The sequence below is a fragment of the Astyanax mexicanus genome, chromosome 19 (genome assembly GCF_023375975.1).
Source record: "Astyanax mexicanus isolate ESR-SI-001 chromosome 19, AstMex3_surface, whole genome shotgun sequence".
NCBI lineage: Eukaryota > Metazoa > Chordata > Actinopteri > Characiformes > Acestrorhamphidae > Astyanax > Astyanax mexicanus.
In genome coordinates, this window is record NC_064426.1 from 24,712,206 (window position 1) to 24,729,851 (window position 17,646).

Below are 17,646 nucleotides of genomic sequence, written 5' to 3' on the forward strand. Positions count from 1 at the left end.
TGGGAGGGTGGATGGTGCTCTCTCCCCACATCACTCCAAAGGGTGTCAATCAGCACAAGGTGCCTGTGAGCTGGTGTATCAGAACCGCGTCGCTGCGTTTTCCTCCGAGTGGCTGTGATGCTATTCGGCAATGCTGCATCAGCAGCAGTTTAATAATAGGCGGAGTCTGGTTTTACATGTGTCGGAGGAGGCATGTGCTAGTCTTCACCCTCCTGGTGTTGGGGCATCACTAGTGATGGGTGAGTCCTAATTAGTGGGTTGGGTAACTGGCTGTGCAAATTGAAGAGAAAATAGGATAAAAATTAGAAATACATGTTAACATACAATGTTAAAAACACAAAAACAAGAAAGGACCTTAAAAAAAGTATATCAAAAAGTGATCTTTCTCTATTGAGCCTGAATGCATTTTTGGTGATGAACCCAGCTGTCAGTCTAAACTCTTTAATAGCTCCTGTGAGCTGGCAAAGTTAAACTGAAACTTAAATGTAAACGTAAACTTAAACGTAAACTTAACGGTGTGAACAGACTAAAATAAACATCAGATGAGCCACTTTCACCTGCTGTCTGATCCTAGCCTTTGGTTTTCATAAAAAGCGACACACATTTACACATATATTCATATGTATGTATTCCTGCATTTGCATTTCCTTAATCATTATGCATGAGTTAAAACGTACATATGAAGTATCAATCAGCAATCAACATTTTTTTATTAAGGATACACACACACATACACACTAACACTCAGACCACCTTTATTGCTCCTTTCCTGCAGTTAAAAGCTCTTCAGAATCAGCCTTCCTGCCACTCAATCTGTAAAAAACGAGGGACAGGGAGAATAAGCCATCTTTTGAATTTTAATAAATTTTTTGTAGTCGATGACTCTTCTTACTGAAGTGCAATCAGATGTTTAAAAATGTAATTACACATCCCTGACCAGACCAGATCAGACCAGTTCACACTAGGCTTGGTCTGTATTTTTTTTTTTTTTGTAAATTTGAAAATGCTAAAATAAATGCAGATTAAAAGTAATGTGATTAAAATTAAAACAGCCTACTATTGTAATAATAATATCAGTATTGGGATTATTTCTGTCATTAAACATACACATTTTTATAGGTACAGTTAAAAAACGTAAAGAATGTATACTGTAACCTTTACAACTTTCTAGCAAGTGAATGTCCATTTCAATGTAGTGTTCTTTTATTATAGTGTGAAAAAAAAAGACAGGAGTTTTTATTTTCGAGTGTTTTAATATATCTGACAGTTCTGTGTGTGTGCTTGAGAACACAAGTGGGTTTTATACATATTTCTAATGCATTGTTTACAGTAGCCAGAGGGTTAGAAGCTATTATATATTTCATTCCTTCACATTTTTTTAATTTATTTATTTAATTTTTTGGACTAATGCAATCTGCAAAATCCACCTCTTCCTAATTAACAGTGTTGGCTCTGCATTGACTAATTATCTCCCACTAACGAGGAAATTCAAATTAGATGTGAGTTGCACTTGTCACGTCTCCAGCTGATCAGTTATTCAGCCCAAACCGTCTCCTGTTTCCGTGCTCGCCTTTTGAAAAATTGCCTCTTTTTTTGTCAGAAAAATAAGGAATAAATAGCTTTTTTTAATTCCACCGAGCATGCCTCAGCAAGGGAAGCTTGCTGGGAAACATTTTTAGCACATTGGCAGGTGGGTAGAGGGGGTGGAAGAGGAAAACACAACAGCTCACCAGAAAGTGCGCCTGCTGCCTCAAACGTGGCCGACAGCTACGAACAGCCGGATTCCATCACTATTCCAGCCGCCTACAGGAGTGGATCATGACAGGAGAGCCATCATGCAAATGTTTGAAGGCTTTAAAAGTCTTATATCATGAAAACGAAAATGTCCTTGCTTTGTTTTACTTTAAAGGGTTTGTTAGTCTAAGTAATCATGTACATATTTATGTTTATGTTTACTGCATAACCTGAGTCACTAATTCTAAGCCTAGTTCATTTTAGGCTTCTCACGGAATTTTTTTTGTGACTAATATCTGACCAAATTTCTCTGAGCAGCTAGAGCAGCTCGAGCAGCTGGATTTAGAGCTTGTCTTGTGTGGTATTGTGAGGATGCAAAAAAAACAACAAAAAAAAACGCTTTGTGCAGCTTGGAATGAGCAAAAGACATGAACTAATTCTCTTAATTAATCATGGGTGTGTTTTAATAACAGGCATAACAGGAAATAAACTAAGCAGTGTGCTACTTGCATTCCCTTTAAGAGATGCATTCTCACGAGGAGTTGGTATTTTAACTCCGCAGCACTAAACTTCTCGTGATTTTTTTTTTTTAATTGATAAACTTCACGAGTGGATTGGAATTATTCACTTTTGGTTACTGTGCTTCATGTTAGGGTTAAGGCCCTTACAAGAATAGTAATGTCCTCAAAAGAATACTAAGTTCCTCAGATGAATAGTCATGTCCTCACAAGTATAGTAAGGTCCTCACTAGCATTGTATGATCCTCACAAGTATTGTAAGATCCTTGCAAAAATAGTAACGGTCCTCACAAGTATAGTAACATCCTCACATAAATAGTATGGTCCTCACAAGCATTGTAATGTCTTTACAAGTATAGTAATGTCCTTAAAACAATAGTAAGGTCCTTACAAGTATAATAAAAGCTTCATAAGTATAGCAAGGTTCTCATAAAAATAGTAACATCATCCCAATAATACTAAGGTCCTCACAAGTATAATAATGTCCTCACAAGTAAAGTAAGGTCCTTACAAGCATAGTAAGGACCTCATTCAAATAATATGGGCCTCACAAGTATAGTAACAGTCCTCACAAGTACGGTAACGGTCCTCACAAGTACAGTACCAGTCTTCACAGGGAGAGTAACGTCCTCTTGAGAACAGTATATTGCTTACAAGAATAGTAAGGTTGTGTGTGTGTGTGTGTAGGCAAAAGGAATGAAACAGAGATATAGAAAAAAGGGAAAAAGAGAGAGGGGAAAACATGGCTGGACACTAGTCCTCACCAGTACAGTAAGGTCCTCACAAGTACAGTAAGGTCCTCACCAGTACAGTAAGGTCCTCACCAGTACAGTAAGGTCCTCACCAGTACAGTAAGGTCCTCACAAGTATAGTAAGGTCCTGTGATGTGTGTGTGCAAGATAATATGGGATGGATTTTTTTTTCATGACTGCATGACCTTCTAAAAGGTAGTGATGGCATTAGGAACAGAGAGAAGGAGAGGACAATTAGCCAGAATGGAGGGAGACAGGGGAGAGGTGAAGGCCAAAGAAATGAAAGAGAGATATAGGAAAACAGAGCGAGAGGGAGAGAGAGGGAGAGGGGCAAACAAGACTGGAGAGAGAGAGAGAGAGAGAGAGAGAGATAAGCAGGATTATAGAGACAAAAAGAAGAGAGAGAGAGGGACAGATTGAAAGGATATTTAAAATGTCACCAGGAAAGGTCAGGGTGTAGCTGGAGGTTTTTGCGAGTTGTGAGCTGATTAGAAGCAGAGGTGAAGCATTGCTACGGGCAAAGGATCGGGAGCTTCCAGCAGGCAGACGAATCGCAAATGAACTGCCGTCCCGTCTGCTTTATCTGCCTCGATAAAAACAGTCAAGGTTGTGTCGTTCCTTAAAAAAAGAGAGTGAGTGAGAATACGAACATAAAATCCAAATCTGGACCTTGCTCACCTTCGCGCTGTGATTCCGAAACCCCAGGTTTAATGAGAACGGAGCGCTGAGGCTTACAAAAAGCCCTTTTTTTTGTCTCTTTCATGTCTTATCACTTGTTTCACTGCGTATAAAAATTTCAGTGTCAGCTAAGGCTTAAACCTCAATCCAGCTCTGCATTACAAACCCACAGAGTCAATTTGATATTTGCTTTGACATCTCGTCATGTATAAGACAGCGCAGACACTGCCCGCTTATCACAGCGATATAGCTGTGCAAATTTACCTAGTGGCAGTCAGGATGCGTACTATGTGAGCAAACCTATTGCAGAACCCATCAAACATCCGTTTATCCATCGTCTGCTCATGTGGCAGAGGTGGCAGATTATAGGTCTTACCTTTTTCAGAAACTAGAGCAAGGATTTAAAGAGCCCAAACTGTGAAAAACCCCAATTCTTATAAGTCTGACCTGATTTACCAGTATCGACCTAAGGGTTCAATTACGTTTGTTCTGGAGAAAGTCCAAATAAGAGGTCTACGTCAGAATTGTCCACAACTCCGCTTTATAAAAGCGCTCAAATGGTCAATGTCGGATTCTTTGTGAAAACTTGTAAAAAAGGGGGTTTTACGAAGAAATTTTAGTAACGTTTTACAATTGTTAGCATTTTAGAATTGGCGTGAATAATGAATAGGACCTACATTATCAGAAAAGCATGTTAGACAATTAAAAAAAAATCCAAGATGGCTGCCATTTGCCATTTTCATTTTGGCCCATACCAAATCCCAGTGCACTCCTTTAAGGCAGATCCTCAAGCGGTGATCTACATGGCTGGCCACATGGGGGGGGGGCAAAATGAAGTCTTATGGGATGAAGCGCTAAAGACCAGTAGCTCTCCAGCCCAGAGGGTTGTTGAACCCAATTGCAGAACAGTTGATCTCAAAGCAGGTAAACCCAAGAAGAAAGAAAAAAAAAATAACATAAATAAACACACAGCTCCTCAAGTGAGATTGAATCCGTGTTGTCAGGGTCATGGTCCAATACACTACCTCTGCTTCGGGTAGTGAATTGGGATGCGGCCAGAAAAAAAACGCTGTTTTAAGGACATAGGAAGCCCGAGAACAGGCGTAAAAACAAAAACGCACATGAGAGAAAAAGGAGAGCTCTCCAGAGAAGCATTATATTTTTTGTTTTTTTCATTATCGTTCATTGTAGTTCAAACAACCTTGTGGGCCAGATGTTTCATGCTTGGGCCACCTATTGCCGACCTATAATCTACAGCTTCACTGATCCGCACTCCTTTGTTTCACATTTTTAATCCCTCGTTCTTCCCATTTAGTCCCATGCATTTTCACAAACGCCCAAGCCATAGAGTTTGTGTGTCCCAACAGCGACCAAAATGCATATACTCTTTAGTAACTTCTAGTAACTTTAGTAACTTCTAAGCAGGTAACTTCTACCACTTAGCAACACTGTATCAACTATCACAGATTTTTTGTGGGTGAGTTTATTTGTTCTAATACTTTTGCTTATAAGAAAAAATGATGGGTGCAGACAGAAGGTGATATCTTCTGAATTGTGAATCAGATTCTGATACAAATACCTGAAAACAGAAGCTTTATTTATCTTTTAATTTCAAACTTAAATGTTTTCAGTCTACAGTAGAAAACAATGAATTAACCTCACTGTTTCACATTTTTAGGGGACTGTAAAAGATGACCTGATTCTTTTTTTTTTGATATATAATAAATAAGTGAATTACAGATGACATGATTTTTCATGACATGACGACCTCGTGACCTGCACTTTGAGTATGTGTTAAATACGCAAGTAAAAAGTGACCTGATTTTTGATGACCTGATGAACTTATGATTTGCTTTTTGAATATGTACTAAATAAGTGAGTAAAAGGTGACCCCATTTTTTATGACCACATGACCTGCTCTTTGAATCTATATTAAATAAGCAAGTAAACGATGACCTGCTTTTTGAGAGGTAAAGTTAAAGTTCTAGTTTTTTGGGGGTATTTTTGATCAATCTTTCTGTTAAAACATTTTGGTTCCGGCTAAAGTTGGATGATTATATAGTCAGGGGAATGTGAGGGCTATGGCAAAACCTTCAGCAGAAACGTCTTGAGGAAGCTTGTTTTAAATTTTAAAGTATGTTTAGTATCTTTATTGTGTTATAGAAGCTGTCTACATTAAAGCTAAAATAAGAATACACTTTATTGTATGGTTGAGATTATTGCTGCCAAAGAGGATCAACCAGTTATTAAATCCAAAGGTTCACATACTTTTTCCACCCTGCACTGTGAATGTTAACATGTTGTGTTCAAGATTTTTGTGTGGTATTAGTTTAAGCAGACTGTGTTTGTCTATTGTTGTGACGTAGATGAAGATCAGAACACATTTAATGACCAATTTATGCCAAAATCCAAGTAATTCCAAAGGGTTCACATACTTTTTCTTGCAACTGTATGTTAAAGCTACATGAAGCTTTGAGGTCTGTAGTGATTGACTCTGCAGAAAGTTGGTGACCTCTGTCGTTTTTTTACTTTATAACTTTTCCACTGGCAGTTGACTGTGGAATATTTAGCAGATTCTGCACTTTCAGCAGAATTTCTCCTCCTTTCACTAAGCTGTGAGTCAGAGGGAAATAAGCAAAGTCACATTTCAGAACACATTTCAAGGTAAGTACTTCTCAGGAGCCTCAGGGTGGTTAACAGGGTCAGGGGTGGACAGCAGTTCAGTGTTTGGACTCTCTGTGTATCAGGGGACAGTGAGTACAAGCAGTCTGGCAGTAACAGAAACAGACCTGTGTTCATTTCACTGTCAGTCGCTCCCGAACGTGTCGCCTGAGGCAGCCCACCAGAGCCCCTTGCTGCTGTGCTTTCTGACACCATGACGTCCTTACCCGACAAGAAAAACACTGACAAGTGTTTCCCTCCTTCAGTGGAAACAGCAGCGTCATGATTTTCGGTCCATGTGAATACAAATGCATTAATACTCCATTAGCATAATTATTGTATTTCAGTGTGTTGTACTTTTGGCCATAATTATGTTGATATAATGTAATGTGTGGAAATATTTTTGAGCCAAATACTCAGAAATATGTGCATCCAAATAAACAGATTTAGTTAAAGAGGTAAAAAAAAAAAACCTTTCCCAATAAATTTGCTATATTTTCATGATAGAATTCATTTCTGGACAATCAGATTAATATGACAATATTATACACATTTATTAAAATATATATAAAAAAAGAATACACTGTTTATCAAATGTGAATGTGTATTTTTACAAAACAGCATACAGCTCTGTAAAAAAAATTAAGAGACCACTTCAGTTTCTGAATTAATTTCTCTGATTTTGATATTTATAGGTACGAGTTGATGATGTTTGGGTGAATTGTACATTGTTGTTTTATTCAATAAACTAGGAATAACATTTCTCCCAAAGTCCAAATAAAACTATTGTCATTTAGAGCATTTATTTGCAGAAAATTGAAATGGCTGGGAAAAAAAAAAAAAAAAAAAACTAATTTTGTTTTCAGACCTCAAATAGTGCAAAGAAAACAAGTTCATATTCATAAAGTTTTAAGAGTTCAGAAATCAATATTTTGTGTTATAACCCTGTTTTTTAATGATAGTTTTCATGCATCTTGGCATGTTCTCCTCCACCAGTCTTACACACTGCTTTTGGATAATTTAATATCGCTCCTGGTGCAAAAATTCAAGCAGCTCAGCTTGGTTTGATGGCTTGTGATCATCCATATTCCTCTTGATTATATTCCAGAGGTTTTTAATTAGGTAAAATTAAGGAAAAGACATCATCATTAAGTGGTCTCTTATTTTTTATGACACGACTAGAGGTCTACCAAGTTCACAACATAAGAATGTACAACCGAAGACGATGTTTTTGAAGTTTGGAAGTTATGAGCTGTCTACCAACAGCACAACATAAGACAGTGTTTTGAAATAATCAAAGTTGTATTATTTACTGTTGATTCCAAGTTTGCAGTTTTCAAGCACCTTAATATGTCTTATAAAACATCAGATTGGACTTGAGCCAAAACAAATAAAGCACAAAATTAACTGAGATTCAAAGATTTAACTAAAAGAAAACAAATAACATAGGCTTACCTTACTCTCTAGTTGACAAAAAAACAGGAATAAATATGTTACACCATAATAATGATCCCCCCTCCACTAAACTTTACACTTGGCGCAATGCATTCAAACAAGTACTGTTCTCCTGGCAACCAGAAAACAAATGTCCAGTTTATGGGCACCTAATGCCAATTGATGCGATTCATGGAGGTCTGACCTCACAACTTGTACAACTTAAAGGACCTGCTCCTAATACAGGTTTTGGTGCCAGATACCACAGGACACCTTCAGAGGTCTTGTAGAATCCATGCCGTGAATGGTCAGATATGTCATGGTGCCATAAGGGTGATCTATTCCATATAAGGCAGGTGCTGCTTCTGTTATGGTTGATCTGTGTGTGTTTTTTTTTTCACTTTCTTTTTTATTTCACCTTGTGTGCTGTCCTCTAAGATCCTTTTCTCATTGTTCTCATTCCTCAGCTGCCCTGTCAGCAGTCGAGGGAAGTAACTGCGTATGCAGAAACCCCTGCAACATGACGCGTTACAACAAAGAGCTCTCCATGGTCAAGATCCCCAGCAAGACATCAGCACGCTACCTGGAGAAGAAATTCAACAGATCAGAGAAGTACATCACGTGAGTCACCTCAGATACATATCAACACCGGTTAAACATTGTTTTTTACCTGAAAAAGAAGCAGTATTTTTTTTTGTAAATCAATGCAATGCCTCTCTCTACTTAATGTTTTTGGCAGTCATATGAGTGTTTGATTTGCCTTTCTTACCAGCATATTAGCAGTTTTCTTTGGAAGTATTCTTGGTCAGCAGATCTCATTTTGACCTCCACAGTTCCCCTGAACTGCAATTTCTTTAACATTCTGTACTGTAGAAAACACATTTGTGGCCATCAGTCGCTTTCATTTTCAGATCTTTAGACAGTTGCTTAGAGTAACCCTTTGTGTGGAGTTTTAGCCCAAAGTTTATAGTGAGTGAGAGAAATAAAATATTAAAAATTCTGAGTAGATTATTAAAAATATGTACTTTGTGTACTTTGCACTGTTGTGTACTTTGAGCCATGGTTTTTAATCACAGTTTTCATGCATCTTGGCATGTCTCCTCCACCAGTCTTTCACGCTGCTTTTAGATAACTTTATGCCACTCCTGGTGCAAAAATTCAAGCAGTTCAGTTTGGTTTGATGGCTTGTGATCATCCATCTTCCTCTTGATTATATTCCAGAGGTTTTCAATTTGGTAAAATTAAAGAAACTCGTAATTTTTAAGTGGTCTCTTATTTATTTTTTTTCCAGAGCTGTGGATGACTTCTGCTTTGGGACATGAATGGATGCACAGGGTCAACAACTATACCTAAATAGTCTGAGACATTCAAGCGATGACTGATTGATTGGTTTTGATTGAGCCTAAATTGTAACAAGAAAACATTCTCCCCATCCTTCACCAGTCTGCTCTGTTAACACATGTCAGGTTGAATCCATGGTCCAAGCAGAATCCCTGGTGCCAGATTCTAAGCTTAATGTCCTGTTTCACTTGGGGAAAATGTCACATTTGGAAAGAAACATGGAAGGAAAACATTTTTAAAAAATGTTCTGGATCGTCTGCACTAATACAGCACACACGGCTTTCGTCTTGAGCATAATGCAAATATGTGTAGTTATCAGCCACAGCATGTCCGGACTTCACATATCAGAAGGCTAGACAGGTCCTTAATGAAGACAGCCTTCTAATCCTCATGCAGGACATGCTGTAATGGCTTCTGTTCCGATGACAGCCTGGACGTTTCTCATATCCTCTCGTAATTGTCTCTGATCAGGGAGCAAATCCCAATCCGCACAAGAGCTTGCTTCTCATAATGACGAGGCCATGTTCCTGTGATGCTGAACATGAAAATAAGACATCTATTGTTAGATCAGTCTTTCGGCGCAGACAATTCTATTAATTTTTTTTTTTTTTTGAAAGAATCTCCAGTTTTCTTTGTGTTGTGACGAATGTCGCATCTTCTCCCTTCATTACTGCTTAAAGCCAAAGCTAGGCTGGTGTGTTTGATGTCACAGGGGTGTGTGGCATTTGGGAGTACTCTGAGACACATGCAGACACAGCTGTTCCAGATGCACAGACTCAATTAAATCAGCCGGTGGCAGACCTCCCTGTGAAAGACACGTTCCTGATTATCTTTCTTTTTTAGTATCTCACAACTGTCTACAGGTTTGCCCGATTTTGAAGCGATCCATAGAGAGACGGTGAACCCAGAGTTTAACTGATCTCAGTCTCTCTGGGTGGGTGAGTGGGATGCAGCTTACGCCTTTCCCCCAGTCACTCAGTGAGATACGAGCTAATGGAGGTTAAATCAAGTAAAATCAAATGGATTTATTGTTCAAACAAAGTAACACAGGTGTACAGAATCAGTAACTAAAAAATGCAAATGTTCACATTACCAAGCTGAAGTGACTCCAGTCTGATTTTTTGCTCAATGTGGCTCAGATCTGATTTTTTTCATGGCTGTGTTTCTCCAGATTTGAGTCACTTTCATATGTGTTCCTAAATCAGATACGTATCCAATCCATGGCCTTGCGAAGAGTATGTGAACGCTCAAATCGTGAATGAATTCATACGTCTTTTGGTCTTTTTTCACCTCCTCGACCTGAACATGTACTTCAGACCAGCTGTTTGCTGTTTCTTCACTCCAGCAAAATATGATCCACATATGAGCTGCTAACGCCTCAATTTCACCTTTATAAAGCTACGAGTTGTCTCTCAAATATGATGTTTTTTGGTGTTTTACAGATACAGGTCACTGTATGTAAACGTGAACCGTCAAGATTGCTAAATCCGATCTGAGAAAAAAAAAAAAAAAAAGAAAACAGATTTGAGCAATGTGGCTTGTAATGTGAACATAGCCTAAAAAGATGACCTGTAGAAAAAAGCTTTCAAAGTTTCAGGTGTAGAAGCTTTTTGTATGACTGCAGGTAAAGTGCAGGTTCAGCAGCTTGATGGCCTGTGGGAAGAAGCTGTTCCCAAACTGGCAGTTTCTGCTTTTTGTGCTTCTCTACCTCCTTGGCTATGTTGGGTGACACCCTTTATAATCCTCCTGGACAACCTCAGACAACAGCTGGTGTATAAATCCCAAAGGTTTGGAAGTTGAATCCGGCTAAAAGCATGATATAAAGTAGAGAACGTTTTTGAGCTGCAATATGTGCAGATACAGCAGCCTGATGGCCTGTGGGAAGAAGCTGTTTCAGAACATGCTGATTCTGCTCTTCATGCTTCATGCTGTACCTCCAGCCACTTGGCAGCAGTGAGAACAGGCGTAGGCAATGGTGGGGGTGTCCTTTATAATCAGATTGTTACACTAAGTAGACAAAAGTATTGGGACTCCTCTTTCTGTGGAAGGGCATTAAAGATAGTTAATTCTGCTTTTCTTTAAATAACTGTCTCTACTGTCCAGAAATGGCATTCTACTGCTGTGAAGATTTGATTACATTTAGTGACAAGAGCATAAGTCCTCCTCCACAAATCCCCAACTTTTTTATGCACTTTCTGGTCTCCAATTCATAAAATACTTTCCAGAGCTGATTTGCACCACCTTGCAACACCATGGAAACCACCTGGATGCGGAATTCACCTTAGTTGCTCAAGTATTCTGCATTTCCTTAAAGAAAAAAAATCAATTTATATTTAAAATATTTTAGTTTTGTTTAATTTCCATGCGTTTTGCATGAGGTAAGTATATTTAAAGTAAACATCTAATGTTTATAATCAAAGTTTATTCCATTTTATCTATATTAGCTTTGTAAACAAGCAGCTAACACCAATCAACACCAGGTTAATTACCTATACTTGTGCAAAGCAGTGTAATGTAATCTCTCTTATTCTGGGTGATGGTTTGTGTGTGAGCATGTATTTTGTGTAAGCATTATTTGGTTACAAGATGGCTTTTGTTTCCTGTGTTCGCAGGGACAACATCCTGGTCCTGGACGTCTTCTTTGAGGCTTTGAATTACGAGACCATTGAGCAAAAGAAAGCGTATGAAGTGGCTGGCCTTCTAGGTATAGACCTCTTATCAAACTCCTTCCTCCTCAATCTAATCAAACTTGTTCTTTTCCTTTTTCCACTTCTTGTTGTTCCCTTATTCCTCCTGGCCTTGTCTGCTTGTTTTGCAGGCGATATCGGCGGGCAGATGGGGTTGTTTATCGGTGCGAGCATACTGACAATCCTCGAGCTATTCGACTACGCCTATGAGGTCAGTCACGAACAAACTCAAACAAACATAAACAAACTCAAATGGCCCTATACTTCTTGGTATACTTCGTACACACCTTGTGCAAGGAGAGTTGCAATGCTTGTCGCTATCTTTTATCCTGTCAACAGCCTATTTTCACACATTGTCTAAACTGATGGGCGTCGTGGCCTTAAAGTGAAAAACACAGGTGTGCCACTGACTGATTAAAACCCTGACAACAGTCAGCCACCCAATCCTATCTTAGCCATGCAGGATCAACTCCGCTCCTCACACACAAAAATAAACGCACTGCAGTCCTCAAATCCAGCGTTTACATCTACAGTAAACAGAATAAAGAATAAAATCACATTGCTGTTCCCTTAAATGAGCTGCTGACGTACCTGACATACAGCTTGAATGCGCTGATCAGTATTGTCTGTTAAGATGTACAAAAGCATTGTGCTGTTAAGATACCAACGCGCCAAAGTCAGAGCGCACATGCCTCTTAAAGGGAAGGAATGATGACTGGCACACAGATTGTTTTTTTTTCATGTTACGCCCAAAACACACCCATGATTCATTTATTATTAGAGAATTGGTTTATGCCTTTTGTGCTGTTCAAGCCGTATTTTAAGGCGTATTTTTTGTGCCCTCACCATACGAAAAACACTCCGACATGCTTTTAATCAAGCTGACCGGTGTGCTATAGATGGCTAAAATAGGGACCTTTGTCAAAGAAATTCATACATACTATCTGTGTCTTTTAAGGCAAGTTCTTGAGACGGCAGCTGTAGAAATAGGAGATCGCCGGTTCGAATCCTGTTTATGTAGCTTGCCATCTGCTACCATACCCCAGAGAGAGCACAACTGGCCTTGCTCTCTCTGGGTGGGTAGATAGTGCTCTCTCCCCTCATCACTTCTAGAGTGATGTCGATCAGCACAAGGAGTCTGTGAGCTGTTGTATCAAAACCGAGTCGCTGCCCTTTCCTCCGAGTGTGCTGTGATGCTACTCTTTTGAAAGCAGGCGGTGGCTGACTTCAAATGTATCGGAGGAGGCATGCGCTAGTCTTCACCCTCCTGGTTTTGGGGTATCACTAGTGATAGGGGAAGTCCTAATGATGAGTGGGTTGGGTAATTGGCAGTGTAAATTAGACTGCACTGGAGTGTTCTGAAATGGTAATGCCACTGGTTGACGGACCTCATTAACGCAACATTGAACTGAAGTCTGAAGTGGCTGTAATGAAGACCAAAGGTGATCTCCACCAAGACAAAAGCAGGACTCATCACTGAAGATGAATCACTGCCATTCTGAGTCAACTCCCTTACAGTATGGCAGTATGACCACCCACCAAATTTCATCCCTGTCTGTTGCTTCTTCATGCATTTAACATGCATTTTTTTGGCGACGAGTGTATGTAGATCTCATGCCATTGTGCACATAAAAAAAACTGTATTGGAAAGAACCAGTATAAACTGATTAAAATATTCAGATCTCCACTGGTGCACACACATGAACACACACACACACACACACTCCATCTGATTCACACAATCAGGCGAGCTCTGGAGTGGAGCTGAGTGATGGTGAGTTTTATCTTAATGCTCTTTCATCAAGTCTCTATTGCTGCAGGAAGCTTTGGTCTAAAGACTTTGACCAGCATTAACCTCCAACTCACTGCACTCATATCCTTCACTTATACCCACACACACACACACACACACAGATACTACTCTCCTAGTAATGCACTCCCTGTGCAGACTACTACTTTATGTTGGCAGAGAACTTATGCGAATGTCTGGAGCTTCTCCAAGCTGATGCTCCTTGACTTTCTCAGCTCATCACTCCTTTAGAGAAGTGGTCATATGTGTTACTTCATACTGAATAGAAGATGAGAGGGATTAAATCTGTGCTTATTCAGTAGGAAAATTACTTGCTCAAATTGCTTAAATGTTGATCTTGGATGTCTCAGGAGACCTATTTGGAATTCTTATTTTTGTCACAGATGTTTCTTTAAAATGGCTTAAAATAGCATAAATAACATTAGAGAAAATGAGACACAATAACATACTTCTGAGTTTAAAGGAGTCAAAAATGAGAAGCTGGTTTTAGATCAAGACATATGAGATCTAAAGAGGCCTTGTAGCCAAATGCTCTAACCACTGAACCACCACTACCCCAACTAGTCAACCACCACATGCCACTGAGACATGTGAGATTACCAAGATCTTCATCTCAGGAGACACATTTGAGCAGCAGGAGATTTATGCTAAAGTCTCTAGATCTGTCCATCTGATCTCATTGTTATCTAGGAGAAACTGCAGAGATATTAAGAAGATCGACTTTTTTATTTTTCTTTCCTGTGGGAAAGAATTACAGGTATCTTAATTTTAATCATTATCATAAACCACAAATTATAAATCCCACAATAGTAAGCAGTTGCACCACACTGTACACAAATTCTTTCCCTAATACTTTTTAAATTTTTTTAATGTAAAATCTAATTAAAATTAAAAGAAATACACCGAAATGATTACTGAAATGTGTCTTAATAAGTAGAGTACATTATTATTATCTTTAATAATGCAGACATTTTCTGTCATTCTTTCTGCCAAAAATACTGTTTTTTGCAGACATTTTGTGTCATTCTTTTTGCCTTTTTTTTTTTTTTTTTTTTTTTTTGCAGATATTTTCTTGCTGCCATAAAATTTATGCAAACCTTTTCTGGCATCTCTGCTGCACGAAAATTGCTGTTTTTTCAGATATTTATCTCTGCTGCATTAGCTTTTGACAAAAAAATACAGTTTTTTTGCAGACATTTTCTGTCGTTCTTTCTGCCAAAAAAAAATATATATATATTTTTGCACACATTTTCTGTTATCTCTTTTGCCATAAAATACTGTTTTTGTAGACATTTACTGTCCTCTGTGCAGCAAGAACAGTTATTTTTAACAGACATTTACAGTACTCCCTGTTGTGTAAAAAGAGTTATTTTTACAGACGTTTACAGTCTTCCCTGCTGTGTAAAATACTGTTATTTTTACAGACATAATCGGTCATCCCTGCTGCTAGAAAATTGCCATTTTATATAAGCAGACTTATTTCTAAATAAAAATAAAATAAATCCAATCAGTCTTTATGCTTATTTGTGTATATGTGAAGGCGAGTCGAATTCTGGCAGGGAGGCAGATTTTGGCACAACACTTGGGAAGTGTTAAGAATAAGGAGACACAGCTTATGTAGGTAATGAGGACAGGATGTAGCAAAATTCTTAAGTGTATCCAAACTGCTCTTGTAAGTCGTATATTTAGCTCTTGTAAGACATGGTTCTGCCTATTTTATCCAGAGCTGTAAAGTCTTTCTAAAGCACTTTGAAGGTTGATATGAAGTGTGTTTTGTGAGAGCAGTAACAGTGAGATTGCTCGTTCTCACAGGTGGTGAAGGAGAGACTTTTGGACCTCTTGAGTCGAGATGAGGAGGAAGAGAGTCGAGGAGAAGACGTGGTAAAGCACATTTACTTTCTTTAATAAATCTGCTTGATGATGGACTTGAATTAAAAATGTTAATGGTATTACAGTTAGAAACAGGTAGATTGAATGTTGCAGGCCAGCAAACACAAACTGAATTTTCTTGCACTGCAGTCAGAAACGGACTGTTGTTGGACTAAAATTAGATACAGAATGTTGTTGGGTTACAAACAAAACACTGTTTAACTTCAGTCCAAAGGCCGTATTTTGTTTGGCTGTAGTAAGAAAATGAATGGTCTACTGCACAGTAAGGAACCAAATTTTGACACAAAACCAAGTTTTGTTGGGCTGCTGTTAGAAACAGAAGATTTTGTTGGACTTCAACCAGAAGCAGAATTTTGTTGGGCTACAGTCTAAAGAGGAATTTTGTTGGTTGAATCTCAGAAGCTGAATTTTATTGGGCTACACTCAGAACGGGAATTATGATGGTCTATATTCAAAAATATATATAAGAATATTGTTGGTCTATAGCCAGAAACCTAATTCTGTTGGTCTATAGCCAGGAACCTAATTTTGTTGGTCTATAGCCAAAAACCTAATTCTGTTGGTCTATAGCCAAAAACCTAATTCTGTTGGTCTATAGCCAAAAAACTAATTTTGTTGGTCTATAGCCAGAAACCTAATTCTGTTGGTCTATAGCCAGAAACCTAATTCTGTTGGTCTATAGCCAAAAACCTAATTCTGTTGGTCTATAGCCAAAAAACTAATTTTGTTGGTCTATAGCCAGAAACCTAATTCTGTTGGTCTATAGCCAGAAACCTAATTCTGTTGGTCTATAGCCAATAACCAAATTCTGTTGGTCTATAGCCAGAAACCTAATTTTGTTGGTCTATAGCCAGAAACCTAATTTTGTTGGTCTATAGCCAAAAACCTAATTTTGTTGGTCTATAGCCAGAAACCTAATTTTGTTGGTCTATAGCCAAAAACCTAATTATGTTGGTCTATAGCCAAAAACCTAATTATGTTGGTCTATAGCCAGAAACCTAATTATGTTGGTCTATAGCCAAAAACCTAATTCTGTTGGTCTATAGCCAAAAAACTAATTTTGTTGGTCTATAGCCAGAAACCTAATTCTGTTGGTCTATAGCCAAAAAACTAATTTTGTTGGTCTATAGCCAAAAAACTAATTTTGTTGGTCTATAGCCAAAAACCTAATTTTGTTGGTCTATAGCCAAAAAACTAATTTTGTTGGTCTATAGCCAAAAAACTAATTTTGTTGGTCTATAGCCAAAAAACTAATTTTGTTGGTCTATAGCCAAAAAACTAATTTTGTTGGTCTATAGCCAAAAAACTAATTTTGTTGGTCTATAGCCAAAAAAGTAATTTTGTTGGTCTATAGCCAAAAGTGATTTTTGTTGGTCTTTAGTGATAAACAGAATTTTGATGTTTCATTTTAAGAAAAAATATTTTTTATGGTCTATATTCAGAAATAGTCAGAAGCTGAATATTATTTAAAATACAATTAAAAGCTTAATGCTATTAAAGGCTACAGCCACAAACAGAATTTGGATTTTCTATGCTAGGAGAGATAATTTTGTTGGTCTTCAGTCATAAATAGAATTTTGGTGTTCTATTTTAAGATAATTTTTTTGGTCTTTAGTGATGAACAGAATTTTGATGTTCTATTTTAAGATCATTTTGTTGGTCTTTAGTGATGAACTGAATTTTGATGTTCTATTGTCAGAAAGAGATTTCTGTTGGTCTTTATCCATAAACATGTTGATGTTCTATTTTGAGAAAGATCATGTTTATGGTCTGTATTCAGAAACAGTCAGAAGCTGGATTTTATTGGAATACAGCCAGAAGCTCAACGCTTTTAAAGACAAGAGCCAAAAAAAATTTTTTCTTGTAATAAATCCTAATAAAAAGTAGTCTGATGGAATTCTATTCAAAGCCAATTCGAACCTGACAGCCAACCGCTCATCATACTAGATGTTTTAATGATTATATCTGTTATGACTGCTTGATGTCAGTGACAGAAGCACAAACAGATCAAACACACAATCTTATTATAAATATATTGCATATTAATGTCTTGTCTGGTTTAGATAAATATTGCTTCCTTCAAGTCGTCAAGTGTTGAAAATATCATAATTATGAAACAGATGAATGGCCTGTTTCCAGGC

The 17,646-nt window shown here is 37.9% G+C and overlaps 1 protein-coding gene across 2 annotated transcripts in view; it reads left to right on the top strand.

The window, feature by feature from the left end:
* LOC103044531 (acid-sensing ion channel 2) overlaps positions 1–17,646 on the top strand; it is a 317,128-nt gene that overhangs the window by 296,805 nt on the left and 2,677 nt on the right. The window contains exons 6-9 of one of the 2 annotated variants that reach the window (XM_049468102.1): positions 8,245–8,398; positions 11,731–11,822; positions 11,937–12,016; positions 15,428–15,496. In XM_049468102.1, the coding sequence (XP_049324059.1) occupies positions 8,245–8,398; positions 11,731–11,822; positions 11,937–12,016; positions 15,428–15,496 (395 nt within the window). Of the gene's footprint in view, positions 1–8,244; positions 8,399–9,068; positions 10,638–11,730; positions 11,823–11,936; positions 12,017–15,427; positions 15,497–17,646 lie in introns of those variants that run through there. The other variant, XM_049468103.1, reaches the window with a different exon arrangement.